This window comes from Salvelinus sp. IW2-2015, linkage group LG4p (assembly GCF_002910315.2).
Source record: "Salvelinus sp. IW2-2015 linkage group LG4p, ASM291031v2, whole genome shotgun sequence".
In the NCBI taxonomy this organism is placed as follows: Eukaryota; Metazoa; Chordata; class Actinopteri; order Salmoniformes; family Salmonidae; genus Salvelinus; species Salvelinus sp. IW2-2015.
The window spans coordinates 13,953,114-13,980,980 of NC_036841.1; the positions used below are offsets into that span (position 1 = coordinate 13,953,114).

Here is a 27,867-nt window from a genome sequence, read left to right on the forward strand (position 1 = left end):
GGCGGGAAAGGGAAGGAAAAGGAAGAAAAGAGAGAGAAAAGAGAGAGGAGAAAGAGAGAGAGAGAGAGAGGAGAGAGAGAGCGAGAGCGAGAGAGAATATGAAAATTTAAGATTTTTTTGTGAAAGTAAAAACAATTTGGGGATTCAATGAGTGGCCAAAGCTGGGGGAAAAGAAAACAGATTGTAAAATTCTCTTCTAATCAGAGGGAAAGAAGGAAACAGAAAAGGGAAAAAAGGGAAAGGTGGTGAGGAAACATCATTTTTTTTCCCTTTGTCCCCAGCCAGCAAAGTAGCCTTCTAAACATTTACGTCTTCTTCTATTCTGGCTATTTTTAATAAGCTGCCCTGGCCCTTGTTAATGCCCTTTTGGTTTCTTCATCACTTTTACCAAGGAGCCTCCTCCGTCCCTTCCAGGGGTATGGTGTGCTTCGGCGCTGGAGGTGTCAGTGGGGAAGGTGCCCTTCATGGAGGCGATGAACGGCAGCACGGTGCTGTTACCCTGCACCTACTCCAGCTGCATCGGCATCAAGAACCTCTACTTCAACTGGCAATACAACGACAACGGCACCTTGATGAAGGCAAGACACCGACTGAGAGGAGTTATCTCCGTCACTAACACCCCCTCAATGAGCAACTTGACCTCCCACTCATATCTCAACACTTCTCCCCCTCACCTCTGTTCTCCACCTCTTTCCCCCTCTCCTTCTCCCTCCTCTTCCCCCCCTCTCTCCCACTCCTTCTCACCTCTTCCTCTTCCTCTCCTTCTCCCCTCTCCCCCTCCCTATTCCTCTCCAGCTGTGTGAGGCAGTGATCCCTGTAGAAGGCGTGGAACCACGGGTGCAGGTGTACCACGAGCGGATAGAGTTTGTGGGCAGCAGTAAGCACAACAACATCTCCATCCTGCTGTTCAACGTGACCTTCGAGGACGAGGGAGAGTACACCTGTTTCGCCCGGAATCCCAAGGAGAAGCATCGCAACCATAGCGCCATCTTCACCCTGTTCGTGGTAGATGAGTGTAAGGCACTGCACCCTCCCTTGACTGCATACAACATACTCATTGACGACATGTTCATAATTTAGGTTGAGGCCACCCGGTCACCAGTCGTTTTGATGCCTTCAGGTGGAAGTAGGGGCAAATATCTGATTCCTTTGTCATGTGTCTAAGTTTCACATTGTATAATTAAGCAATGAGGCACAGGGGGTGTGGTATATGGCCATATATCACAAACCCCCTAGGTGCCTTATTGCTATTATAAACTGGTTACCGACGTAATTAGAGCAGTAAAAATACATGTTTTGTCATACCCGTGGCATACGGTCTGATATACCACGGCTGTCGGGCTAATCAGCATTCAGGACTGGAACTACACAGTTTATAATTAATTAATAGGGCATGAGGAGGTGTGGTATATGGCCAATATACCACGGCTGTCGGGCTAATCAGCATTCAGGACTGGAACTACACAGTTTATAATTAATCAATAGGGCATGAGGAGGTGTGGTATATGGCCAATATACCACGGCTAAGGGCTGTTCTTACGCACGACGCAACGCTCAAACCACCCAGTATATAATGGCTCAATAATACCCTGATATCAGTTCCATGGTCAAGTGTTATGTTGCAGCATGATCTATGTATTGTTATTATACACTAGAATCAATTCCTTGCAGGTAAAAGCTATATGGAAATGTATCATGTCTCCTGATGAGCGGATCAATCGATCACCGAGCGCTGTGGTTGTGAGACTGACCACACCATCTCTATCCTTCCCTCCTTCTCTCTCTTCGTTGCCTGGTACAAGATGTTTGCCGATTGGTTTATCTTCAATGTTTACAGATTCACCTTTGACATAATGTCAAAGATCTGAGTCAAATGACTTCTTCATATTCTCCTAGAACGTACGCCTGACTATCATTATAGGGAAACAGCTGAGTACTCATCTTACAGAGAACCCTCTCTTCCTCTCACCATCCCATCACATTCCTCCCTCCCTTCCGCCCTCTCTCTTGTCTTATGCACCTCCTCTCCCCAGTGAAAGTGGTTGACAATACCGTAACCACCATCATCGTGTCTGTCGTGGGCGGAGTCATTGGCTTGATCATCGTTGTCATGGTGACAAAGACTGTGGTGCTCCTCATCCTAAAAAAGTCTGCGGAGAAGAAGTAAGTGATGACAACTCAGTTGCATAAGTGATGACAACTCAGTTGCGTAAGTGATGACAACTCAGTTGCGTATAGTGATGACAACTCAGTTGCGTAAGTGATGACAACTCAGTTGCGTATAGGGAGGAAACCTCAGTTGCGTAAGTGATGACAACTCAGTTGCGTAAGTGATGACAACTCAGGTGTATAAGTGATGGCAACTCAGTTGTATAAGTGATGACAACTCAGGTGTATAAGTGATGGCAGAGTATACAGTTAGTATGTATTATGTGAGTGTGTGCAGCTGCAAAAAAAAATACATTTCAGATACAGAGATAGCGCACACAGGCTGGGAGCAGCCACAGAGTGGCTCCCGTTGAGCTGTTTGGGAGTTAACTGCCTTGCTCAAGGGCATCTGAGATATTAATGCCAGCAACCCTCTGGTTGCCAGCTCACCCCCTTCACATTTTTCCCGTCAGCGCTGGGATTCGAACCGACAGCCCTTTCGCTACCACCTCCCCCCTTTGAAAACTGTCACCGAAGCATGGTATGCATGCCTTATCAACATTTCTTACATGCCTTTTGTTCCTCACAACTGACTCTCACAACTGACTCTCTCTCTCCTCTCTCTCGCTCTCTCACTCTCTCTCTCTCTCATTCTCTCTCTCTCTTCTCTCTCTCTCTCTCTCTCCTCTCTTCTCTCTCTCTCTCTCTCTCGCTGCTCGCTCTCGCGCTCGCTCGCTCTCTCTCTCTCTCTCTTCTCTCTCTCTCTCTCTCTCTCTCTCTCTCTCTCTCTCTCTCTCTCTCTCCTCTCTCTGCTCTCTCTCTCTCTCTCTCTCTCTCTCTCTTCTTCTCTCTCTCTCTCTCTCTCTCTCTCTCTCGCTCTCCTCTCTCTCTCTCCTCATCTTCTCTCTCTCTCTCTCTCTCTCTCTCTCTTTCTCTCTCCCTCTCTCTCTCCTCTCCTCTCTCTCTCCCTCTCTCTCTCTCTCGCTCTCTCTCTCTCTCTCTCCTCTCTCTCTCTCTCTCTCTCTCTCTCTCTCTCTCTCTCTCAGTAAAGAGTGCCTTGTGAGCTCAGGACAGGACAACACAGACAATGGACTCAACGCAGCCAAAGCGGACAACAAAGCCACACCGAAGGCATGAAACATATACACCACCATTTATGTCTGTACATGTCTGTATATTGCACAGACATAGAAAGAAAGCTATTATCAATGAACTGTTTTATCTTTATCTAATGACACAAGTATGACATGAACCAATGTGAAATCATATGTCATATGAGTATTTTAAATTGCGCTTGAGATTTGGGGAACATGATAGGTGATCAGGGCTGGATCAGACACACTCCAATGACACACCTTATATATTGTGTATTCAGATTGGGGTTTATTGCGGCATTTATCTGAATCAGCTCAACGTCTATTTACTGGACAAGCATTTCTGGAATCCACATCGACGTCTCACCAGTTACTCATTCATGTACACGACGTAAAAACAGCAGATTGACGTCCTGGGGGCCCAGCTGAGCATTTTCCGCTAGATTCAAGGTTAGGGTTAGACATAAGGTTAACAGTGTAATTAAGGTCAGGGTTAAGGTTAGGTTTAAACCAGAGGAGGCTGGTGGGAGGAGCTATAGGAGGACAGGCTCATTGTAATGGCTGGAATGGAATTGATGGAAAGGAGTAAAACGTGGTTTCCATATGTTTCATTTTTTTGATACCTTCCCATTTATTCCAGTCCAGTCATTACAATAAGCCCGTCCTCCTATAGCTCCTCCCACCAGCCTCCTCTGGTTTAAAATCAAATTTTAAGACTTTGTGGCTTGGCCAGAAGTGACCACCCTGCAGAACTGTCTCCAGGACAAGATTCAATAAATGCCAACCTGCATAAGAACACAAACACACACACAGTAACTCCCATACTGTCAAGTTTTACTAACTGCCATTTTGTATATCTATAACAGCCCAGTATATTCGGACCATCTCTACAGCTCTTTTGATTAAGAGCCATGTTTAAGGTTGCCTACTGCCCAATGGAGATTCTTTATACTCTCTGCAAACCTTTTACAGGGAGCAAACAGCTTCCCTCCTTTTAACTATAAGGAACGTTTACAGTCCATTTTTGATGCAGAACAAATTTCATACAGTATCAATTGTGCCTATTCCATAGGACAAGTAACTGAAAGATGTTTACAGCAATTATCAGCAACACCGTTATTGAGGTCAAGGCTCTTTATTAGATCTGCATACTGTACCCAAATGCTGTTCAGAAGCTTTGGAAGGCAAGGCAGTGGCCTGGTTATGAGTACTATGTCACTGCGGAGGAAAGGAATGTGATAAAGGAGAAGAGGAAGAAGGGAGCCATTGAAGTGTGTATTAGATCCAGCCCAGAAATGGTTTGATTCATTTTTGCTTTAGATAAAACACATGTTCCTGTTTTCACTTCCCGCTCCCTTCGCTTTTAGGGAGCCTTAAAACCGCTGTGAAAAACACACAACAACAAAAAAAAACACACAAAAATACGGAAATACTATGAAGAACAAGATCTAAACTAAAGACAATTCCCAGAAACACATTTCCCTATAAAAACGAATTCAAGTGTATGATGCCGCTTCTAACGAATAACAAATGCATTTTTTTAGCATGTGAATGTTGCTTATACATGAAACACGTCCAAACCCCGGGAAAGACTGCAGCCTAGTGTGCTGTCATCGCCTGGCCTGTATGTATAGTGAATCTGTAGGCTACTTGCCGTTTATTCACATCCACTTCACCCCGCGTAGGACTAACATGTTAATGTGGCTATTGGCCTAATACAGGATAACGGCCCACGACTTCAACAGTGCAAAGCATTGTTTTGAGGACTCTGATGCCAACTACCAAGCAGGCTCATCATCAATGCCCCTTGACCTTGTGTTCCGTATTCAAATCGGTCACCGTAGGAACCACAATTCCCTCTACTGATGTGAGTGATTATTTTATGAATACCCACTGTTGTTGGTTGTTCCCCAAAATAGAGACAGCTGTGGGAATTTGAGCTACGGACCGCAATGACTCAAAGATCCTTTGAGTGACAATCAAAGCATTCCCCTTAGGACACTGTCCCCTCAAGAATGAACGGCATCGTGCCTCGTTGATGAAAATCATGCAATTCTCAAAGCGATAATATTCCACGACAAAACGAGGCAAAGCCATAACATATCTGTGGAAATGCATTCATTTCAAACCTGTTTCTAAGGCAAATGTGTTATTGGTTGGTCCACGTTTGTTCAAATTCAGAGATGCCACTTGAAACGACGGCCACACCTCTCTACGTCTTTTTGAGTATTAAGCATCATTGTAGTCGCGGAGCTAGGACTATACATGAATGTCCACTTCGTAGGGTTTACTCATCTGAGATGGAAATGGAATAGGCCCCTCCTTCTCCTCTCCACACCTCTCCTCGCCCTGAGATCATACAATGTGCAGGGGTTTAGGGAGAGGGTGGTGCTGTAGACTTAGGAGGGGTATTGTAGGCACTTTACTAATATGGGGTATCCTTATGAACATCTGGAATGTGGTGGATGTGAGGAATAGAGAGAGGTGTGCTCGTAGACTTTGCAGGTAGGGTGACGGTTGCCCGGGTTGATTGTAACCAGATTGTGTGTGGTGATAGCGAGATAAAGAGTTTGAGATGGACAACTAGTCTGTCCGGGCATAATCCGTTCTAGACCTCCCTTCTTCTATTCCCTCACCGTGTTGAGGTCAGCGCCTTTGGAAAGGTCTTCCTTATCACTTGACCTGCAGTACCTTTTTTTGTATTACCAAGGGGCCCTGGTGACGTGGAGAGCTGGTGAATGCTTTCAGACAGAGCACTGCCATACCCATTTCCCATTGTTGTGATTTGAATCCTATAGGATCAGTTGATGGATGCACTAGTGGCACTGGACTTACTTCTTGCCAAGTAATGTCTTAGCTTTAGAGAGCACAAGGTAGCATACGTGATATAGCAACGACATTTCAGCGGGTTCTTGCAGAATCACGTATCACCTTGTTCACTATTTAACCGCCACTGTGGTTTCCATATTCCATTCATACATACCTATGTTTAATAGAAAAACCAGAAACACACAGAGTCATGCACACACCCACACACACACCCCCCCCCCCCCCCCCCCCCCCCCCCCCCCCCCCCCCCCCCACACACACACACACACAATATTGGTTCCACATGAAGTCAGTGAACCGTTACTCCTTTGACATTGGAGGAAAAGCACCAAAGCKTGCCTCTGGGAGAAAAGCAATACTGTTCAGTTGATCCTTGTCTGTCAGTGTCTTTGTATAGTCAAGCCTCTGTTGGTGTATTCAGAAGGATCATGTCGATGAAGAAAATGATCCATACAGCTAGTTACTGCGTTTGTATCTTGTTTTTAGCAGATTAATTTTCCCTTTTGTAACTTTCATCAGATCTGCGAATGTCCAAAAATACCATCGGCATTTCAAGCCTTGTGTGTTACTAAGTGCAGAGTTATCGTTCACTGTTTCAGTATCTCTCGAAGAACATTGTCTGTTCAAGCCCCTCGGTGTGTTCAGATCCGCAAGCTCTGCGCTCGACTAGCCACGTCTGAGCTGAGATCCACAAGCTCTGAGCTCGACTGTGCGTGCCTGAGCTGTGGGGTGCAGCAGTGAGCATGCCCAATGTAGTGCTGCTCTAGTGGTAGTCGCATAGTGATGCATTGTGGATCGCATGTTATGATAGACTAAAAGCTGCAATCCAGCTCAAGTCTGCATCGCCGTGGCAGATCCACACGACTCACCCTGAGAGCCAATGTCTCAGGCAACACAGACTAACAGCATGGTTGGTAGTATTATGAGTACTGTTATAGCACAGTCTAATTAAGCATCATTTGATACTCTCATCACACTTGCACAACCTTGAAATTCAACACATTATGTCATGTGACTGTTCTGCAGCTCAAAAAAGAACCAATTTCTACCAAAGCATTGTAGATTACATTACCACAAGGTATATTTATCCAATATAAAGATCGACAATGACAGTCAGGGGACAGAAATAGAAATATATCCACTCAGTCCTAACATTGTCTGCTTCGTATGTAGTAGATGTAAGAATCATCTGATTTGATACTAATATGGGTTTCCTGCGGCCCACTGCCGGAGCGACTCCTACTCARACTGCCAAGCCAAGAGTTTGTGAAGTCTGCTCTCTGCTTCCCACATTCCAGTGCAGAGAACACCCACTGTTCCAACCTGCAGTATACTGTACAGAACGGTACAGGTCCCCTGGCCAAACTGCATTTTAAAACACCTTTTCTATGGGCTCAGTTGTGCGCTGTTTTAGCCCACCGAGGCCAAGTGAAACAAACAAGCAAAATAAGTATATATTTGAATCCTTACTACAATGTGCATCTGTAGCCAACTCAAGCTACCCACAGCACAGTTTACTCCTTACTTAAATGGATATGACTTTTACTCTGAGCTCACAGGTAGCCAGGTTACTGCCTGTTAGAATCACAACACACACCTATAGGTGTACACAGTTTTTACCCATCATCCTCTACTCCAAGGAGCTGTCCAGGGTTCTGAGGAGGAGCTGTTTTCACTCCCTCACTGGCCTCACCCACGGCGTTACTGTCTGTGGGTCGTAGTCACTAAACGGCCAGGCTTGAATGGACTCAAGTGGCAATATCATCCTAACTGATGACTAAGTACACTACATTTGCTATTTGTTATTGGGGTTAAAGAGTGCTGTACTTCCGTAATGTCTTGCTAAATTGTAACGACCACTGTCAAGCCCAAGCTGAGTATGAGGGCTAATGTGGCTCGTGCTGAAGAAAACAGCTCGCCCTCTCACCCACCAAACATACTCACCCACTTACTGTGAGGCAGTCGATGGCTGACCCAACTCAACTCCCTCGGTCTCCAACACGATGCTTCGTTTAACTATAAAGTGAATGTGCAACTCCCCTTAATTTGTCTCTGTAATAATGTCCCACATTCTCCCCTCTCATAACTATGCACTTCAATCGTTTTTTTCTCTGGATTGTAGAAAACAAGTATACATATATATATATATATATGAAATAAAGGTTTGCATAAAAGGAGTTATTGTGTCTGTCTGTTGCTGAGGCTGTGGAGTAACTTTACTGGCACTACTGTCTTGTAACTTCCCCATATAGCCAACAGGATGACTCAGGCTTACATGTCATGAATACAGGGTTTAGGCATTACAATCACACACTTCCGAGACATCCAATTACTCAAAGTTCATCCCAATCTGATCATTTATTTAACACAGGCATCCCTTTATAAAACATACCAACAACACGTGCAAGACAGACATTCTGATCTTACACAGACAACAACTTCTGCGTCGTATACAATATGTACAGCTATACAAAGAAAGGAAATCTCTATACAAAGAAAGGAAATCACAATGTCTTAAAAAAACACACGTCATTAATCAGAACCTTGCACATGTGCATATTGTAGGGATTATTCCAATTGCACACTGGAAATCTATTGGCACACCGTGAATAGGTCTGACCACCTGAAAGTGCACAAGTGAATCCACGATGGGATCTACAGCACGGTATTTCGAGGAGACTAATAACCCCTCCATTGAGGTTCACGTCACGTCACAGCACCATACTCATTTAACATTTGGTAAAAATGCCATTTTCAACTGCATGGCACATAAACTTTACCTACATATATTTTCATGAAGACATTTCACCCATGGACAGTTGGGTGAACATGTTGAACATTGTGCAGTGCGTTTCAATACCCACGTGAAGACGTGGTCACATGACCACGTTACATTTATAAACGTGGTCAGGCACYGCGTGCATGGCTGTCTTCTCGCAACCTCGTTGACAGAAAAGACGYCAGAGGCACTTGGTGAGAGTCCTGTCTCAAGTGCTCAGCCATGTGAAAAGCCCAGGCTTCGTRCCAAATGGCCCCCTATTCCCTTGATAGTGCACCACTTTCACCCGCAGGGTTCTGATCAAAAGTCGTGCACTTTAAAAGGCAATAGGGTGCCATTTGGGACGCGGGCCCAGACCGACTGTCTRCTTAAGCGATCGTTTTTTCACTGCCACGTCAGTGGCCCCTGAGATACCTAAAAATGGCACAAGCCACACCGTGAATAACCTGTAGTAAAGAAGGAGTGTTGTGTGTGTCCGTGTGTGTTTGCGTCCGTGCACTTTTGTGCATATCTGATAGTGTGGGCATGTGTGTGTGTGTGTTGGTTTGAGTTATGTATTGTTGTAGGGGTTTTAAATTGCACTTTGAAGAGGATTCCTCTTCTAGTCCCATGAGCTCTACGTAGATCCACTGAAATCAGGGAGCCCAACGCAATAGAGCATCTTGGTCATGGTTTGAGGCTTCAAGAGTTTTTCTAGAACAATAAAGTACACATGGTCAAACCATTACATTGTGTAAAAGACACTATTATTCGTCTTAATTTCCAGGGCAGCAGCATACCTCATCTAGACTTTACATAGAACAAAGTGCAAAGAAACACTATTAAAATGCACTAGCTCCTTGCCTCTCCTGTGTGAGCAGACATATATACATACATACCTCCATGACAGTGTGGATCCAGTTGAGCATATCGTCCACGTTACAGTAGACCCCTGGTCGACCCTCTCTGGCACAGCCGACCCCCCAGCTCACCACCCCCACCAGCTGCCATTGTTCTGACAGGTACACAAGAGGACCACCACTGTCTCCCTACAACACATGACCCAACAATTGCATTAGGTACACCGGAATTACGCACTATACACATATGGCAACTGCCAAAGTTGAGGGTGGATACTCTATAGAGTGTCATAAGGTCTTCCCGTTTTGTTTTCTTACAGGACGAGTCGTCGAACGTACTCACGCCAAAATCTATCTTAGTTTCTCTTCTGTTTTTCTCAAAGCAAACATTCCACTTCTTACCTGACATGCGTCCACTTTGCCCTTCAGGTAACCAGCGCAAAGCATCCTGGGAGTAATTGAGGAACCATAGACAGTGGGACTGGAGCACTGATCACTGTCTATAAGGGGAAGGGTAGCCTTCTGGAGGCCAGGAGACACTTTACCTGAGGTGACAGTGGGATGAGAAGGAGAAGAGAAGAAAGTGACTATTAATAACATTCTGTGAGAATCATTTTGAGTACATGTGCTTGTTGGATAGAGATGACGAGGGTGAGAGAAAGGCAAGTTTTGTTTGCTGTGTGCTCACCCTTCTCCTCCAGGTAGCCCCAGCCTGTCACCGTCATAATGTCTCCTGCCTTCAGGCCCAGGTTCTTAGGGGGCAAACACACGGGCCGACGAGAGTCTGGTGGAGGAAACAGAACGTTAATGACATGTACTTCTTCATAAATAAATCACAGCCTACTCTCATTGCAATCTAAATATACAGTATTTCCCTAGAGGGATGGCCCATGTTGCAAGACTCATTGAAATTGACAGTTTGATAAATTGGCCACTAGAGGTCAGAATCTACCCTGAATGCATTCTCTCTTCCTGGAATCGAACTGCTTTCACAAGTAGATTTTTCCATATCGATATGTAGTGCTTTTAGGATTCATTTTTGAGAGTGCTGAGAAATGTTCTTCATGGTAAGTATATTTAAAACCAGAATAGGTGGATGTGGGGCTTTTGTTATGTCTAGCCTTTGAGAAACCTGGAACTGTCCAGCAAATTCAGTACCACAGTCTGTGCGTTGCTTAAACGTCACGTCGGGCAAGTGACATACCTCCTACAGTGATGGGTTTGGTCAGCCTCATCATGGCCAGGTCGTAGTCATTGCGGACTGCGTTGTAGCGTCCGTTCAGTATGATCCTGTCCACATACGAGCCTCCCAGGGTGCCCATGTAGGTCTTCCCAGACACCACCTGCCAGCGACTCAGTTCTTTCTTACTACTGTAGGACCAGGAGAGGTAAGAGGTACAGAGGTTAGCAGCAGGACCTCTGTCTCTAGATGCTTAAGCATAGTATACGATTGCATACTTTATGGGAGTTTCCACATTGGATGGTCAGAGTTAAATCGTTTATGTCTGGTTAAGCWAGCTGTAGATATCCAGAGTAGATACATTCTACAGTGTAGATGATTTTACATTTTTGTAATTTAGCAGACAGCAATTAGGGTTAAGTGCCTTGCTCAAGGGCACATCAACACATTTTTCACCTAGTTGGCTCGGGGATTCGAACCAGCAGCTTTCCAGTTACTGGCCCAACACTCTTAACCGCTAGGCTACCCGCCACCCTGTTGGGTGTCCAGTGGTACTGACCCAGAGAAGCAGTGCGCTGCTGTGATGACCCAGCCTGGTGACACCAGTGACCCTCCACAGGTGTGTTGTCCGTTCTGCTGCAGGCTCACCTGCCACGGCCACTCTTCTATAGACGCATCCACACCCCCCACGATACGGTCCGATCGCCCCCGCTCTCCACAGTCTGACACACACACAGGGGAAAGACCGTTTAGTCCACTGAAGAGTTTTGTAAAGTACTAAAGGTAGCATCACAGGAGTTGCCTTTTACGCGAAGGTGGTTTGGCGAGAAAATATAGAATTAGCAGTGGGGTAAAACGCAAATTAGAACTTTGGCAGTTAGCGTTGCTACCTGTCAGTTAAGTAACACACTCAATCTAGCACTGACCCTTTACAAAGTGGCTTGTTGCCTGGATACTGTCATGTTGGCCTGCACTCTTCATCACTGTCAGAGATGGAGATTGTAGTCCGAACCCATCTGTCTGTCTCTGTGTCTCAGTCTTTCTGTCGCGATCTCTTGTACAACTCAACTCAACTTGGATGATGAATATCACTCAAGTCTTTTCCAAATGACCAGTCGGGTGGAAAGAGTGGGGGAGTCCAGTAAAGTGGGAGAGGAAGGTGACATAAAGTGCATTCGGAAAGTATTCAGACCCCTTGACTTTTTCCACATTTTGTTACGTTACAGCCTCATTCTAAAATGGATTAAATAGTTTATTTTCATATCATTTCACACAATATCACATAATGACAAAGCAAAAACATTTTTTTTTACAAATGTATTACAAATAAAAAACTGAAATTTCACATTTACAGAAGTATTCAGACCCTTTACTCAGTACTTTGTTGAAACACCATTGGCAGCAATTATCCTCGAGTCTCCTTGGGTATGACTCTACAACCTTGGCACACCTGTATTTGGGGAGTTTCTCCCATTCTTCACTGCAGATCCTCTCAAGCTCTGTCAGATAAGATGGGGAGAATTGCTGCACAAATATTTTCAGGTCTCTCCAGAGATGTTTGATCGGGTTCAAGTCCGGGCTCTGGCTGGGCCACTCAAGGACATTCAGAGACTTGTCCTTAAGCCACTCCTGCGTTATATTGGCTGTGTGCTTAGGGTCGTTGTCCTGTTGGACGGTGAACCTTCACCCCAGTCTGAGGTCCTGAGAACTCTGGACCAGGTTTTCATCAAGGATCTCTGTACTTTTCTCCGTTCATCTTTTCCTCAATCCTGACTAGTCTCCCAGTCCCCACCGCTGAAAAACATCCCCACAGCATGATGCTGCCACCGCCATGTTTGACTGTAGGAATGGTGCCAGGTTTCCTCCAGATGTGTCGCTTGGAAATCAGTCCAAAGAGTTCAACCTTGGCTTCATCAGACCAGAGAATTGTTTTTCCATGGTCTGAGAGTCCTTTAGGTTCCTTCTGGCAAACTCCAAGAGGGATGTGATGTGCGTTTTACTYAGGAGTGGCTTCCATCTGGTCACTCTACCATAAGGGCCTGATTGGTGAAATGCTGCAGAGATTGTTGTCCTACTGGAAGGTTCCACCATCTCCACAGAGGAACTCTGGAGCTCTGTCAGAGCGACCATCGGCTTCTTGGTGATCTCTCTGACCAAGGCCCTTCTCCCCTGATGTCTCAGTTTGTCCAGGCAGCCAGCTCCAGGAAGAGTGTTGGTGGTTCCAATTTTCCTCCATTTAAGAATGATGGCGCCCACTGTGTTCCTGGGGACCTTCAATGTTGCAGAAATTCCTTGGTACCCTTCCCCAGATCTGTGTCTCGACACAATCCTGTCTCCGAGTTCTATGGACAATTCCTTCAACCTCGTGGCTTAGTTTTTGCTCTGACATGCACTGTCAACTGTGGGACCTTATATAGACAGGTGTGTGCCTTTCCAAATCATGTCCAATCAATTGAATTTACCACAAGTGAAACAGGATGCACCTGAACTCCATTTTCAGTCTCATAGCCTAAGGGTCTGAATACTTATGTAAATAAGGTATTTGTTTTTTATTTTTAATAAATGTGCAAAAATGTCTACAAACCTGTTTTCACTTTGTCGTTATGGAGTATTGTGTGTAGATTGTTGAGGAATTATTTTATTCAATCCATTTTAGAATATTGCTGTAACGCAGGGGTGGTCAACACCAGTCCTCGAGGGCCTGAGAGGTGTCACTTTTTCCTCCATCCCTAGCAAACCCAGCTGATGAATCAAATTGCATTCTAAACTGAAGCTCTTGATTAGGTGATTATTGGAGTCAGGTGTGTGAGCTGGGGCAAAACTGTGGCACCAATCAGGCGCTCGAGGACAGGAATTGCCCACCCTTGCTGTAACGTAACATAAAGTCAAAGGGTCTGACTACTTTCCGAAAGCACTGCAGTGTGAGGCTGGGTATCAGAGGCAGAGGCAAGGCTTACCAGAGCAGGTCAGGGAGATCACGGATCCTGAGTTACACACCTGGCTGCAATCAGACAGAGAGGGGAATTCAACACACATCACATGTGGTGTGCATAGAGACACATTCAAAACGCAATTACCAAACATCATAGGTAGACATTGAGTAAGATTCCAGAGTTAATCATCAGTGTCGGTTTAGTGTCAGTCAGAAATAACATACTCGTACTTCTTGTTTCCTCTAATTACAGAAACAAGGATGGGGAAAGAACAGAAACTCCTAAATTGTTTGTGTCAGAAAAACAGAGAGCATTGCATAGTCAGAGACACACATCGAGAGAGGAAGAGAGAGAGAGAGAGATGACTGTAACGTGTACGCTGGGAGTCGGAGAGAGAGAGAGAGAGAGAGAGAGAGAGAGAGAGAGAGAGAGAGAGAGAGAGATGACTGTAACGTGTACGCTGGGAGTCGGAGAGAGAGTACACGTAACAACGATGCAGTTGTACGCATCACAAGTAGAGAGAGACAAGAAAAGGAGGAAAGAAAAAAGAGGACCTGTTTTTCCAGTTCCTTTGGCTGTTTTAGAGTAAACAGACAGGGTGGTGCCATCCCATATGTCATGAGTGGCATTCATGCATTCTATTTGGCATGTCACAATTGCCTGAGCCTACATAGCCATCTTCCTACAGTGGCAGTGGGATGGGAGCAAACCAACCCAAACACTGTATAGTGAACAGTGTAACAGTGATGCAGACATTAGCTGCATGGTCAATATAGTCATTTACTTTTATTTAACCTTTATTTTACAAGGCAGTTCAATAAAGAACAAATGACTGTTTACAATTATGGCCTGGCGAAAATAAGACAAGTACCATAAGAGAAGTACAGACAGAAGTACGCAAAGTGCGGAACATTCATTTAGACCTGTTTCAAATCTCCATTTACTGCACTGATGAAGATAATTATCCAACCGTATTTGATACCAAGGAACTGTGTATATTTTTACCGATCCGTTCTCCTTTCTGTTGAAACTAAATCTCACAGCTGGAAAGTGTCCGAGTGAACGTCAGAACACTGTAGAGTCACACCACGGTAACAGGCTCAATTACGACCCATCTCCTAATGCTTACCGGTCAATGACAGTCTGGTAAATGGGGGTGGTTTCGGCTGCGACCCTGACCCCTGAGAACGGTCCTGTCTTCAGGGACGAGGACAAGTTCCTCACTGAGATGGTACTACTGACGGGTTTACTGTGGGAACGAGTGGAGACGGAGAGACATTTTAAAGACATTTAAGAGATACTGAACATGTAAAAAAGAGTTGCTCGGTGAGCAGTGAGTGAGTTATGGAGGGAGGAGACCCACTAGGTGTAGCCCAGCTGCTGACAGGCTTTCTCTGTGTGCTGCTGGGTCCAGTCCTCACTACACACACTCCTCCATCCTGTCCCGTCACTGTAGATCTGGAGAACACTCTGCTCAGAGACCAGACGCACTGCACAGAGAGAGAGAGAGAGAGAGAGAGAGAGAGAGAGAGAGAGAGAGAGAGAGAGAGAGAGAGAGAGAGAGAAGAATGAGAGGAACCATATAGAAGTGACACAGATGTATAAAGATGTATAGATGGAGTGGTGTGTGTGAGTACCTGTCCGTGTGTGTTTGTATATGTATGCATGCTTGTGTGTTTGTGCATGTGTATGTGTGTGTGTTTACCTGGAAAGGTAGTGTTGACCGTCATGTTGGTCACACAGGTGAGCTCGTCCTCTCCTCCTGAACAGTCCGCCATCCCATCACACGCTTTGTCCAGGGGAATGAACTTCACCGACCGGGAGCAGAAGAAGAACTTACTGTTGACCAGCTGCGCGACTGGGGTGAAAGGAGGAGAGAGTACAGAAGACAGAGACAGGTTCTTGAAATAATATGGTTTGGCGACTGAAATGAATCATTCACACAAGTTTTGTGGAATCAAATTGTATAAGGTTGCTACTGTTTGATTGTGAATCATTGAGCATTTGCACAGGGGGGGTGAAGTACTAGTATGTCTTGTGTTAGCGAAGGTTAGGAGAGGGTGCAGAGGTGGGCTTGCGTCCCAAACGGCACCCTATTCCCTACATATTGCACTACTTTTGACTGCGCTACTCTCGATCCCTATGGGCGCTGTTCAAAAAGTAGTGCACTACGTAGGGAGTAGGGTGCCGTTTGGGATGCAGGTATGATGGGTGTTGAAGCTGGACTCACTGAAGTAGCCAGCCGTGGCCAGGATCCCCAGCACTACCAGTACCATCAACACGGTGATCAGGACCCTCTTCCTCGACGAGGACTTCCCTTTCTGGGAGTTCGGAGCCGGCATGACTTTTCTTTTTCGACCAGGCCGCACTACAACTGAGAGAGAGGAAGATAGAGACAGAGCAATCAGCATTTTGTAGCTATTTCAAACGTAGACACGTGCAACTAAAGCATAATTAGACAGTATGACATTGCATATTATTCCATGCTTGTGCAATATCATTTCAAAATGTATCAATTCCACAACAATGGCTTACCTTGTTGTCTAGGATTTAATGGTCTATTGCCTTCTTCAGCGAGCCAGGTGTCAGTCTGGAGAGAGAGAGAGAGGAGAGTGAATGAGACAAAGGGGGTCTTACTGTGCTCAGTGCAGAATGTGTGACAGTGTGTACGAGTGTGAGGTTCTAGGGTCGAGAGAAGGGGAGGCATGACAGATTGGATCAGGAGCACACACACGAAACACAGTGTGCCTCCCATCACAAAGTTGTGTTTTGACTGTCACTCCTAGTGCTGTGGGCACAATTCCAAGGCCCGGTCCGACACAGAGACAGAGACAGTCATATGACACAGGCTCAGGTGTGGTTCTCTGCTCTGTATGTAGTTGCTTTACGCTGTTCGATTCCACTCCATTTAAGGGCAATAGATCTTAAATCGTGGAGCATGTTATATACACAGTAATATAATGAGTCAAGCTATACATGACTTAATTCAAGTTATGTAATCGACAGTTCTGCCCCAGCTTTACAAATATATTGTGTTATAGAATATACACTTGGTTAACTGTTCTCTATATGACATTGTGTTCATGATTATAGAATTGTTCAGTTGTACAGAAACGCAACTACCTGCCATCATAACTGTCATGAGTCATAGGTCATTGCCTCGGTGGATGAAACCTGCTGACTGGTGAAACAACCGTCACGATCCGAAAGCAACAACATCCCAAAATACCAGTGACAAGCCTCTCAAGCAGTCTGTTAGGTATCTACAGTACTGTCTGTTTAGTCCGATCTCTCCAACCGGCGGCACAAATACTGCACAAATCTGTCACCAGACTAATACACTATGTGTACAGTCTACGGACTGTCACCCGGTCCTTCCTGACACGCTGAGCAACAGCGAACCCAAGTCCTGCTGAGACTGAGGCTGTCCTAATATGGAAGCCCCCCCCACCATACAATACACCATCCCGCAGATATGGAGGGTCATACTGGCGGAGGGACAAGGAAGGTGGTTGCTATAGGGAGGGACAGGGCTCTTAGTGGCTGGGTAAACACAGTGCTTAACTGCTGCTGGTCTTCTGTATTTAAAGTTCGGTGCTTTTGTTTACAGATTATACCATTAAACCCCAAATCCAAAAATACTTCTTTTAGTTTTTCTAGTTTTTTTTATTGGTACAGTGGCTTGCGAAATATTCACCCCCATTGGCATTCTCTTATTTTGTTGCCTTACAACCTGGAATTAAAATAGATTTTTGGGGGGGGTTGTATCATTTGATTTACACAACATGTCTACCACTTTGAAGATGCAACATATTTTTTATTGCGAAGCAAACAAGAAATATGACAAAAAAAATATGAAAACTTGAGCGTGCATAACTATWCACTCCCCCAAAGTCAATACTTTGTAGAGCCACCTTTTGCAGCAATTACACCTGCAAGTCTCTTGGGGTATGTCTCTATAAGCTTGGAACATCTAGCCACTGGGATTTTTGCCCATTCTTGAAGGCAAAACTGCTCCAGCTCCTTCAAGATGGATGGGTTCTGCTGGTGTACAGCAATCTTTAAGTCATAACACAGATTCTCAATAGGTTTGAGGTCTGGGCTTTGACTAGGCCATTCCAAGACATTTAAATGTTTCCCCTTAAACCACTCGAGTGTTGCTTTAGCAGTATGCTTAGTGTCATTGTCCTGCTGGAAGGTGAACCTCCGTCCCAGTCTCAAATCTCTGGAAGACAAACAGGTTTCCCTCAAGAATTTCCCTGTATTTAGCGCCATCCATTATTCCTTCAATTCTGACCAGTTTCCCAGTCCCTGCCGATGAAAGACATCCCCACAACTTGCTTCACTATAGGGATGGTGTTCTCGGGTGATGAGAGGTGTTGGGTTTGCGCCAGACATAGCATTTTCCTTGATTGCTAAAAAGCTCACTTTTAGTCTCATCTGACCAGAGTACTGTCTTCCATATACATGCCTTTGGCAAACACCAAACATGTTTGCTTATTTTTTTCTGCCCACTCTTCCGTAAAGCCCAGCTCTGTGGAGTGTACAGCTTAAAGTGGTCCTGTGGAAAGGTACTCCAATCTCCGCTGTGGAGCTTTGCAGCTCCTTCAGGGTTATCTTTGGTCTCTTTGTTGCCTCTCTGATTAATTCCCTCCTTGCCTGGTCTGTGAATTTTGGTGGCCGGCCCTCTCTTGGCAGGTTTGTTGTGGTGTCCTATTCTTTCCATTTTTTATTAATGGATTTAATGGTGCTCCGTGGGATGTTCAAAGTTTCTGATATTTATTTATAACCAACCCTGATCTGTACTTCTCCACAACTTTGTCCCTGACCTGTTTGGAGAGCTCCTTGGTCTTCATGGTGCCGCTTGCTTGGTGATGGCCCTTGCTTAGTGGTGTTTCAGACTCTGGGGCCTTTCAGAACAGGTGTATATATATACTGAGATCATGTGAGAGATCATGTGACACTTAGATTGCACAAATGTGGACTTTATTTAACTAATTATGTGACTACTGAAGGTAATTGGTTGCACCAGTTCTTATTTAGGGGCTTCATAGTAAAGGTTTTGTGCGATTGCAGTCTTGAGTCTTCTTGGGTATGACGCTACAAGCTTGCCACACCTGTATTTGGGGAGTTTCTCCCATTCGTCTCTGCAGACATACTCAAGCTATGTCAGGTTAGATGGGGAGTGTCGCTGCAAAGCTATTTTCAGGTCTTTCCAGAGATGTGATCGGGTTCAAATCCGGGCTCTGGCTGGGCCACTCAAGGACATTCAGAGACTTGTCCAGAAGCCACTCCTGCGTTGTCTTGGCTGTGTGCTTAGGGTCGTTGTCCTGTTGGAAAATGAACCTTTGCCCCAGTCTGAGGTCCTGTGAGCTGTGGACCAGGCTTTCATCAATGATCCCTCTGTACTTTGCTCCGTTCATCTTTCTCTCGATCCTGACTAGTCTCCCAGTCCCTGCTGCTAAAAAACATCCCCACAGCATGATGCTGCCACCACCATGCTTCACCATAGGGATGGTGCCAATTTTCCCCCAATCTTGATTTCATCACACCAGAGAATATTGTTTCTCATGGTCTGAAGGTCCTTTAGGTGCCTTCTGGCAAACTGCAAGGAGTGGCTTCCGTCTGGCCACTCTACCATAAAGGCCTGATTGGTGGAGTGCTGCAGAGATGGTTGTCCTACTGGAAGGTTGTCCCATCTCCACAGAGGAACTCTGGAGCTCTTTCATTGTGACCATCGCGTTCTTGGTCACTTCTCTGACCAAGGCCCTTCTCCCCCAATTGCTCAGTTTGGCCGGGTGGCCAGCTCCAGGAAGAGTCTTGTCGGTTCCAAACATCATTTTAGAATGATGGAGTCCACTGTGTTCTTGGGGACCTTCAATGCTGCAGACATTTTTTGGTACCCTTCCCCAGATTGGTGCCACAACACAATCCTGTCTCGGAGCTCTACGGACAATTCCTTTGACCACATGGCTTGGTTTTTGCTCTGACATGCACTGTAAACTTTGGGACCTTATATAGACAGGTGTGTGCCTTTCCAAATCATGTCCAATCAATTGAATTGACCACAGGTGGACTCCAATCAAGTTGTAGGAACATCTCAAGGATGATCAATGGAAACAGGATGCACCTGAGCTCAATATAGAGTCCCATAGCAAAGGGTCTGAATACTTATGTAAGTAAGATATTTCTGTTTTAAATGTTTTATACATTTGCAAACATTTCTAAAAACACGTTTTTTTTGCTTTGTCATTACGGGGTATTGTGTGTAGTTTGATGGGATTATTATTATTTTTTATCAATTTTAGAAGAAGGCTGTAACGTAACAAAATGGGGGGGGGCTATGTGTGTCAGAGAGGCGGATACACTGTGCCTGACTGTAAGCGTCCTATGTCAAAGCCTCAGATGAAGTAACTGCTAGACATGGGTTTGCGTTCAATTTGCCTTGGAGTGCTTCCACATGTAACACAACAGTAAGACCAGAGATACAAAAGTTTACCTAAAAAGCTAATTTCATATTGATATTTCATTAATTTACTGTATAATCCTCCATTATATAAAATAATTTGGACGGCTACAGGGTATGATACCAGTCTCTCTTTAAGGAAAATGCTTGCTCATTTAGGAAAGGTGTTGAAAGACAACGGCAGATAAGTGAAAGAGATCGGTCCCATAAGATTAGCATTAAACACAACACGGATTGCATGCCTGTGCACACGGACCGTATGTAAATGTTGATTTGAATGACACACTCAAACGCACAGAGACGCGCGAGTGTGTCATTCAAAATCTTTTATGATTTGCATGAGTCATAGATACGCTGCTGGTTGGTGGAACTCTCCACGTAGATGTACTGTAAACATAAACTAATCTAGGTGAACATCAGCAGGCTATGTGACCAGGAAATATGGTTACAAAGAGCGAGCAGAAAGGAGAGAAAGAAAGAATGGACGGTAGACTACAGAGGTGGGAGAAGAGGAGGGTGAGCCAGTTCAACTTGACATGTGACTATGCACATCTTGGAGCTGACAGCTGACTGCCCAGTACCAAACATAACATAAATGCCTGCAATGTTTCATCAAAGGTGACCAGCAATATACAGCACATAGCAAACTATTGAAAACAGAGACTCCTAGTGATTTGTAGACCACATATAAACTAGAGATCACTAACTGCTGGCCCTTCTCCATTCATTTACTCAAATGTGTATCTTGAAGGATCGCCTACTTTGCAACAAGACATCTAACAGTACAACCCAAACCTGAATCACAGAATCTGCTGTATGTCAATGATGACCTCATTGCAAGAATTCAATTTGACAAACAGTTGGCATACACTTACAAGGTGTGGTGGAATAAAATCCCAGAGAGAAATATGCAGAGCAAGACAGAAGAGAGAGGAAGAGAAGAGAGAAGAGAGGAGAGAAATAGAGAGAGAGAGAGAGAGAGAGAGAGAGAAGAGAGAGAGAGAAGAGAGAGAGAGAGAGCGAGAGAGAGAGAGAGAGAGAGAGAGAAGAGGAAGTCAACAAGCAGACTCGAACATTCCAATGAAAACAATGTACTGACAAATGGTCAAATTGGCTTTTTACCAAATTACCTGACAACAGACATGTATTACCCTACACACCCTAATTGACAACCCAAACAAACAAAACAAAGGCAAAATTCTTCCTCATCTGTGATTTCAAAAAAGCCTTCGCTCATTGGCATGAGGGTCTGCTATACAAATTGAGTCAAAGTGGTGTTGGGTAAAAACATACGACATCATAAATCCATGTACAACAAACAACAAGTGTGCGGTTAAAATTGGCAAAAAAACACAACACTCTTCTCACAGCGAGTCGTGGGTAGAACAGACAGCTTAATCCCCACCCTCTTCAACAATAATATCAACGAATTGGCGCGGCACTAGAACAGTCTGCAGCACCCGGTCTCACCTACTAGAATCCGAAGTCAAAGTCTACTGTTTGCTGATGATCTGGTTCTTCTGTACACAACCAAGAGGGCCCACAGGCACCTAGATCTCTGCACAGATTCCTGTCAGACATGGGCCTTGACAGTAAATCTCAGTAAGACCAAAATACAGGTGTTCCAAAAAAAGGTCAGTCGCCACGACCAGAAATTCCATCTAACACCGTGCCCTAGAGCACACAAAAAACTATAACATACCTCGCCTAAACACAGCACCACAGGTAGCTTCCACAGAGCTGTGAACGATCTGAGAGACAAGGCAAGAAGGGCATTCTAGTCCATCAAAAGCGAACATAAATTTCAACATACCAATGAGATCTGGCTAAAAATACTTGAAACAGTCATAGAGCCCATGCCCTTAAGGTTGTGAGGTGCGGGTCCGCTCACCAACAGATTACAAAATGGGACAAACACGCAAATAGACTCTGCATCAGAATTCTGCAAAAATATCCTCCGTGTACAACGTAAACAACAAAAATGCAGAGCAGAATATAGGCCGATACCCACTAATTATCAAAATCCAGAAAAGAGCCGTTAAACTACAACCACCTAAAAGAAGCGATTCCGAAACCTTCCATAACAAAGCCATCACCTTATAGAAGAATAACCTAGAAGATCCCCTAAGCAGCTGGTCCTAGGGCTCTGTCAAAACAAAACACACCCCACAGAGCCCAGGACAACAGCACAATAGACCCAACCAAATCATAGAAAACAAAAAGATAATACTTGACACAATTGGAAAGAAAAACAAAAAAACAGAGCAAACTAGAAGCTATTTGGCCCTAACAGAGAGTATACAGTGAGAATACCTGACCACTGTGACTGACCCAAACTTAAGGAAAGCTTGACTATGTACAGACCAGTGAGCATAGCCTTGCTATTGAGAAAGGCCGCGGTAGATGGCTCTCAAAGAGAAGACAGGCTATGTGCTCACTGCCCACAAAATAGAGGTGGAAACTGAGCTGCACTTCCTAACCTCCTGCCCAATGTATGACCATATTAGAGAAGAATATTTCCCTCAGATTACACAGATCCACAAAGAATTCGAAAACAAATCCAATTTGATAAACTCCCATATCTACTGGGTGAAATTCCACAGTGTGCCATCACAGCAGCAAGATTTGACCTGTTGCCACAAGAAAAGGGCAACCAGTGAAGAACAAACACCATTGTAAAAACAGACCATATTTATGTTTATTTATTTTAACTTGTGTGCTTTAACCATTTGTACATTGTTACAACACTGTATATATATAATATGACATTTGTCATGTCTTTATTGTTTTGAAACTTCTGTATGTGTAATGTTTACTGTTAATTTTTATTGTTTATTTCACTTTTGTATATTATCTACCTCACTTGCTTTGGCAATGTTAACACATGTTTCCCATGCCAATAAAGCCCCTTGAATTGAATTGAATTGAGAGAGAGAGAGAGAGAAATATGCAGAGCAAGACAGAGATAAAGAGAGAGAGAGAYAAAAAGAGAGCGAGAGAGAGGATATGGGCCCATTTGGCCCATGCAGTGGAGTAAACACTGGGACTAGACCCAGTTTGCATTTGAGGAAGCACCTTGGGAAGCAGAGCTGGGCCACAGAAGGTTTCACTGATAAAATCACTTGGCATGTTTCACCTTGGTGTATCAAAAGGTGCTCTCTCTCCTTTGTGGGTTGAACTTTAAAGTGAGAGATTAAGAAAGGCCTTTAGAGAAGTTACTTGTGAGTTTTAATCTCCAGCAACAAACACACAGACACATTCATGCACACTCATGGGCATACACACGCAAATGCACACCAGTTCCGTACACGAACTGATCGCTGAACACTTAGTCTTTCTGGCACCAAGGCACATCGTCTGCCCTACGTAATGCTGCAGGCTGACCACAAAAACGACAGACGTGTACAATCCCAATAACCCCAATCTATGTCTATTTCATACATATAGATCTCACAAGAATCTAGACATTGTCAGAACAGTCGCCTCAAAATGAGGCTTTAAAACGTCAACATGGGAATACTTTAAAATGCACTTGAGGATCGCTTTGCTTTGCAAGGGACTATTTGCATACATAACCATTGTTCACTAAACACACAGACCGTACATTTATATACTGGTACACATGGCCATGTTATCCCATATGTTTCGTTTTCTCTAAAGTCTCATCCCTGTGAACCCGTAAACCACCACTGTGCAAGTCCACAGTAAGAGCTGAGTGACAGGTGATCAATACTACTCCACAGGCGATTAGCCCGATCCCCTATTTTCACAGACTGTAGTCTCCATCTCTACTCACACTCATGGTGCTGAAGTCCCCTCTCAGCTGGCCCAGACTCACAGGTCACAGGGTACAGAGGATGCACTGTACTTCACTCTCTGGAGCAAGTAGATCTCCCTTCAACAGAGTCTCCCTTCCCTTCGTCTTGTGCCTTCTCTCCCTCTACCTCTACAGTTTTACCTCTCACAACTCTGTGCCGGTCCTTATGGTTATTCTCTCTTCCTTCCTTCTCTCTCTCTCTTGCTATCTTTCTCTCTCGCCCTCTCGGAACCCTGTTGTTTGTCCCTCAATTCACAGGCAGTGAAACTTGATCGGTCCTGCAGGCTGCCTAACTTGCCCTGCTGCTGTAAAAGTATGCTGCTGTATTAGCGACTGCCGGTGTGTTTCTGTGCGTATCCGTGTTGCGGAAATCCACAGGGATTTGTTGTGAGTGGCCCAGCCCCATGCTCGCTAAACAACACCAAACTAGTATCTGTAATAGGACACCTTATCCTCTCTCTACGTGTGTACTTCCTCTATCTCTCTCCTCACACAAACTACCTTGACTGATCTGGTGGCGCTATCTCTCTCTTTTTCTGTTCCTCTATCTCTCGTCCATGAATGTATAAAAAAAATGCACGCACGCAAATAAGCACAGACACACAGGAACAGACATAGGCAGACGGACAAAGCCGCACGCGCGTACACACGTGCACGCACACATTCAAACACAAGCACCTGATGTGTGTAGTGAGTCGCCTTCAGGTCAGGGCGTGGGCCAGTCCTGTCCTGTTGTTTTGACTGAATAATAATTAGTGTGTAGAATCAGTTGGAGTTCCAGTCCGGCTATGCTCTCTGAGCCAGAGGACATATGTCTCATAACCCAGGAATGCATACGTGATGACAATCATATCTTGGGCCAGAAACTTGTTTCTACTGTAACTCCTCTTTTTCAAAAACCCTCCTCACTAGGGGATTTGACAATCGTATTGCCAAAAGCTTGATATAATATCCCACCACCCCTCAGGCTATGTGTGGCACGTGGGTGACATTTCTGGGAACGTTTTAATTGTGTCACCGGAGTAAATAATCGGTCAGTTTCCTTCTGGGTTCTCAATGTGTCCTTCCAGTCCATGGTCAACAATAGGTCAATTTTTCTTTGATTTCAACTAACAGCTTGCCTACTCTAAGTGATTCATAACCCAATAACTTACTTCCCTGTGAGCCCGCCCGTTTCCTCATTGAACAATGCTGAATTGCTAGACAACATCGAGCAGTAACAAATGAACTCTGACTTCAATACAGATCTGTGGCTTTGTGGTCATGCTATACAAAAGGTTTACAATGTACTCAAGGGATCAACACAGTCAAAACAGTCTGTGTACGTGCAACTTGCCTGGTTTACTTTGCAGAACCTAGGTGGTCTCGTGTTGCCCGAGAGGTTATGTGAGAGTGAGCGAGAGAGACGGACAGTCAGAGAGAGAGAGAGACAAAGAGAGGACAGGATAAAAGAGAATGGTCCTCTGTTGAGAACAGAAGCCGGTTGTAATCCATGATGACCCACACCGTGACCCCTGGCCCTCTCATCACACTACTGTTTTCCAACTTCAGAACAAGGAAGTAATGCAAATGGAGAACTTTCTATTGGTTTCAAAGTTCGCCTCCGTTAACGAGCTCCGCCAAACCAAAATAACTTCTGAATAAGACGTTGATATGTCAGCAATAGATAACAAAACGCCGTTCCACAGTAGAGTACAATCGACGTGTCACCATGAACTGTTCGTGTTATTGCCACCCAACTGTGATAAAAAGTTCAGACACTGAAATAAAGAGTCTGAACGGAGGGAGACAGAGAGAGTGAGGTGAGGGATGCAGAGCGAGAGAGAGTGTGAAGGAAGAGAGGGAAAAGAGGAATTTGAATCGTCTCTACAGCAATGACAGTATAGCATAGTCTGTACAAAATTGTCTGGGATTTGTTAAATATTATCCAGACTGGCACTGCTGAACTAACGTTACCCTCAGGCCTCTATAGTTGTGTGGAGTGATTTATTACGTTTGCTTTAGTGTCCCAATACCTAACCTTGATTATCTCACAATCACTATCTTTAAATCTTAGTGCAAGCTCAATCAAAATGGACATTGACCATCCTCTTACCGAAGATAATTTTTATCAAAGTTCTCTCCTGACCTGGCCTGGCTTCTGTTAAACAGACACACCAAACTTTATGAGGTTCTACAGCCATTGTTCACTCTCAACACTGTCATTTAGAAATAAAATAAAGCCTGCACAAGCAATGGTGCCCCCACATAATTGAATTACACTAAAATGCACAATAATGCACAGCCTGGTCTCATAGACTAGACGTAATATAGTACATGTAAATCCGAGACATTCAAATTAGTATGATATGTTACGTTTGGTATGGTTACATGAGACAGAAGGTTACTTAATGCAAAAACAAACGTAGGGTGGTTGGACGGGGTGAATGGGTAGGTGTATAAGTAAACATCTAACAACCCAAATGTTTTGTGTTCAAATCTCATCAAGGACAACTTTAGCATTTTAGCTAAATACCACTTTTAGCTACTTTGCAACTAACCCTTCCCCTAAGCCTAACCTTAACCATTTAACCTAACTCCTAACACTAACATTAACCCTAACCTTAACATTTAACCCTAACCCCTAGCCTAGCTAACATTAGCCACCTAGCTAAAGTTAGCATTAGCCACCTAGCTAATGTCAGCCACACAAATTGTAATACGGAACATATCATACATTTTGTAAATTCATAACGTTTTATATGAATTGAAATTCATAAAATATTGTACGAATTGCAAATCGTAACATATCATACGATTGTAATTTGTAACATATCGTACAAAATGGATGTACCATATGTACCATACGAAACGTAACATATCACAATAATTGGAGTATCCTGGATTTCATTTTACTATGTTACGTCTACCCCTGAGTCCAGGTTGCAATACACAACAATACACAACACAACATTGCTTATTGAACTCCATAGAGTCTATTGACGTACCGGTGCATCAATCTAAGTAACATCATAAACAATTCCCATCGAAATCTGTCAGTTTACGTTAGAAATATCTGCAATCGGTGGCAGCCTTCTGCATTTGCGTGGAAGGTGGCTGAGCTACAGAGGTGTTTGTCAGACCATGAGACATCCCAAAAATGTGTCTTCTAACAAAAACATCTGTAGTGTCCGAACGGTTTGGCCTACAGATTATCATGTCCATTCTATGGAAAGGGGGGACTGTCAATAACACGACCCCCACAAGTGTGAAGGTAACCGGTACTATCTTTAAAAAATCTATGGAAGTATGAAGGGAGTTCTGTGCCTACCCCCCTTTATATATATATATATATATATAAATATTTGCATACCTACAATTCAAAATCAAATAGCTAAATGATCCATGGCATGACCATCTTAAAACAAGATGGTCATTCCACGGCTTAGAATCTTAAGAATTAAATGATCAAATTGTGTCACTCACATGAGGTTAACCAGTTACTATTGCCTGTCGGTCTTTCACCCTGAGTCCTAATCAGGTGGTCTCTGGTTGTTGGAGTCAGTGTTCGCCTGGTGGTCTTTAGGGGTCCACCTGGATCCTTATAGTAAGACTGCAGAGGTAGAAGTGAGCTTTGAATATGCTTGCACTTCTCTACACCTTCTCAGTCCCTTTGACTACAATGTCCAATATAACGTTTTACGTGCCAGAACCTACCKTCTCTTCCTGCTTCCTTCCCTCTCTCATTGTTTGTGTTGCTCAAGCCGGCCTACTAGGGAGCAACCTTCCTTTAATGCGATCCC

The 27,867-nt window shown here is 44.4% G+C and overlaps 2 protein-coding genes across 3 annotated transcripts in view; one reads left to right on the plus strand and one right to left on the minus strand.

The window, feature by feature from the left end:
- Positions 1-3,653, plus strand: part of LOC111960550 (sodium channel regulatory subunit beta-4-like) — a 31,244-nt gene extending 27,591 nt beyond the window's left edge. Inside the window, exons 2-5 of the mRNA XM_023982590.3 lie at positions 415-578; positions 796-1,015; positions 2,034-2,163; positions 3,195-3,653. Coding sequence (XP_023838358.1) covers positions 415-578; positions 796-1,015; positions 2,034-2,163; positions 3,195-3,285 — 605 coding nt within the window. The 3' untranslated portion in view covers positions 3,286-3,653. The remainder of the gene's footprint in view (positions 1-414; positions 579-795; positions 1,016-2,033; positions 2,164-3,194) is intronic.
- Positions 3,654-9,215: 5,562 nt separating this feature from the next.
- tmprss4a (transmembrane serine protease 4a) lies at positions 9,216-27,639 on the minus strand. 2 transcript variants are annotated; one of them, XM_023982592.2, is made up of 13 exons: positions 27,551-27,639; positions 16,338-16,392; positions 16,033-16,176; positions 15,508-15,660; positions 15,166-15,292; positions 14,932-15,051; positions 13,827-13,870; positions 11,429-11,591; positions 10,894-11,060; positions 10,378-10,473; positions 10,092-10,234; positions 9,729-9,878; positions 9,216-9,543 (listed from the first exon to the last, which is right to left on the minus strand). In XM_023982592.2, the coding sequence occupies exons 3-13, from the start codon at positions 16,142-16,144 to the stop codon at positions 9,532-9,534; spliced, it is 1,287 nt and encodes a 428-aa protein (XP_023838360.1). In that variant the 5' UTR covers positions 16,145-16,176; positions 16,338-16,392; positions 27,551-27,639; the 3' UTR covers positions 9,216-9,531. The 2 variants fall into 2 exon arrangements, with proteins under 2 accessions (XP_023838360.1, XP_023838359.1); XM_023982591.2 differs by lacking the exon at positions 27,551-27,639 and adding an exon at positions 24,065-24,436.
- Positions 27,640-27,867: the final 228 nt, after the last annotated feature.

Bases quoted from the DNA above. Each gene is read 5' to 3' on its own strand.
- tmprss4a (XM_023982591.2), bottom strand. The intron at 16,177-16,337 runs GTAAGCCATTGT...CCTCTCTCTCAG, and splicing joins ATTAAATCCTAGACAACAAG to TTGTAGTGCGGCCTGGTCGA. The intron at 15,661-16,032 runs GTGAGTCCAGCT...CTTTCACCCCAG, and splicing joins GGCCACGGCTGGCTACTTCA to TCGCGCAGCTGGTCAACAGT.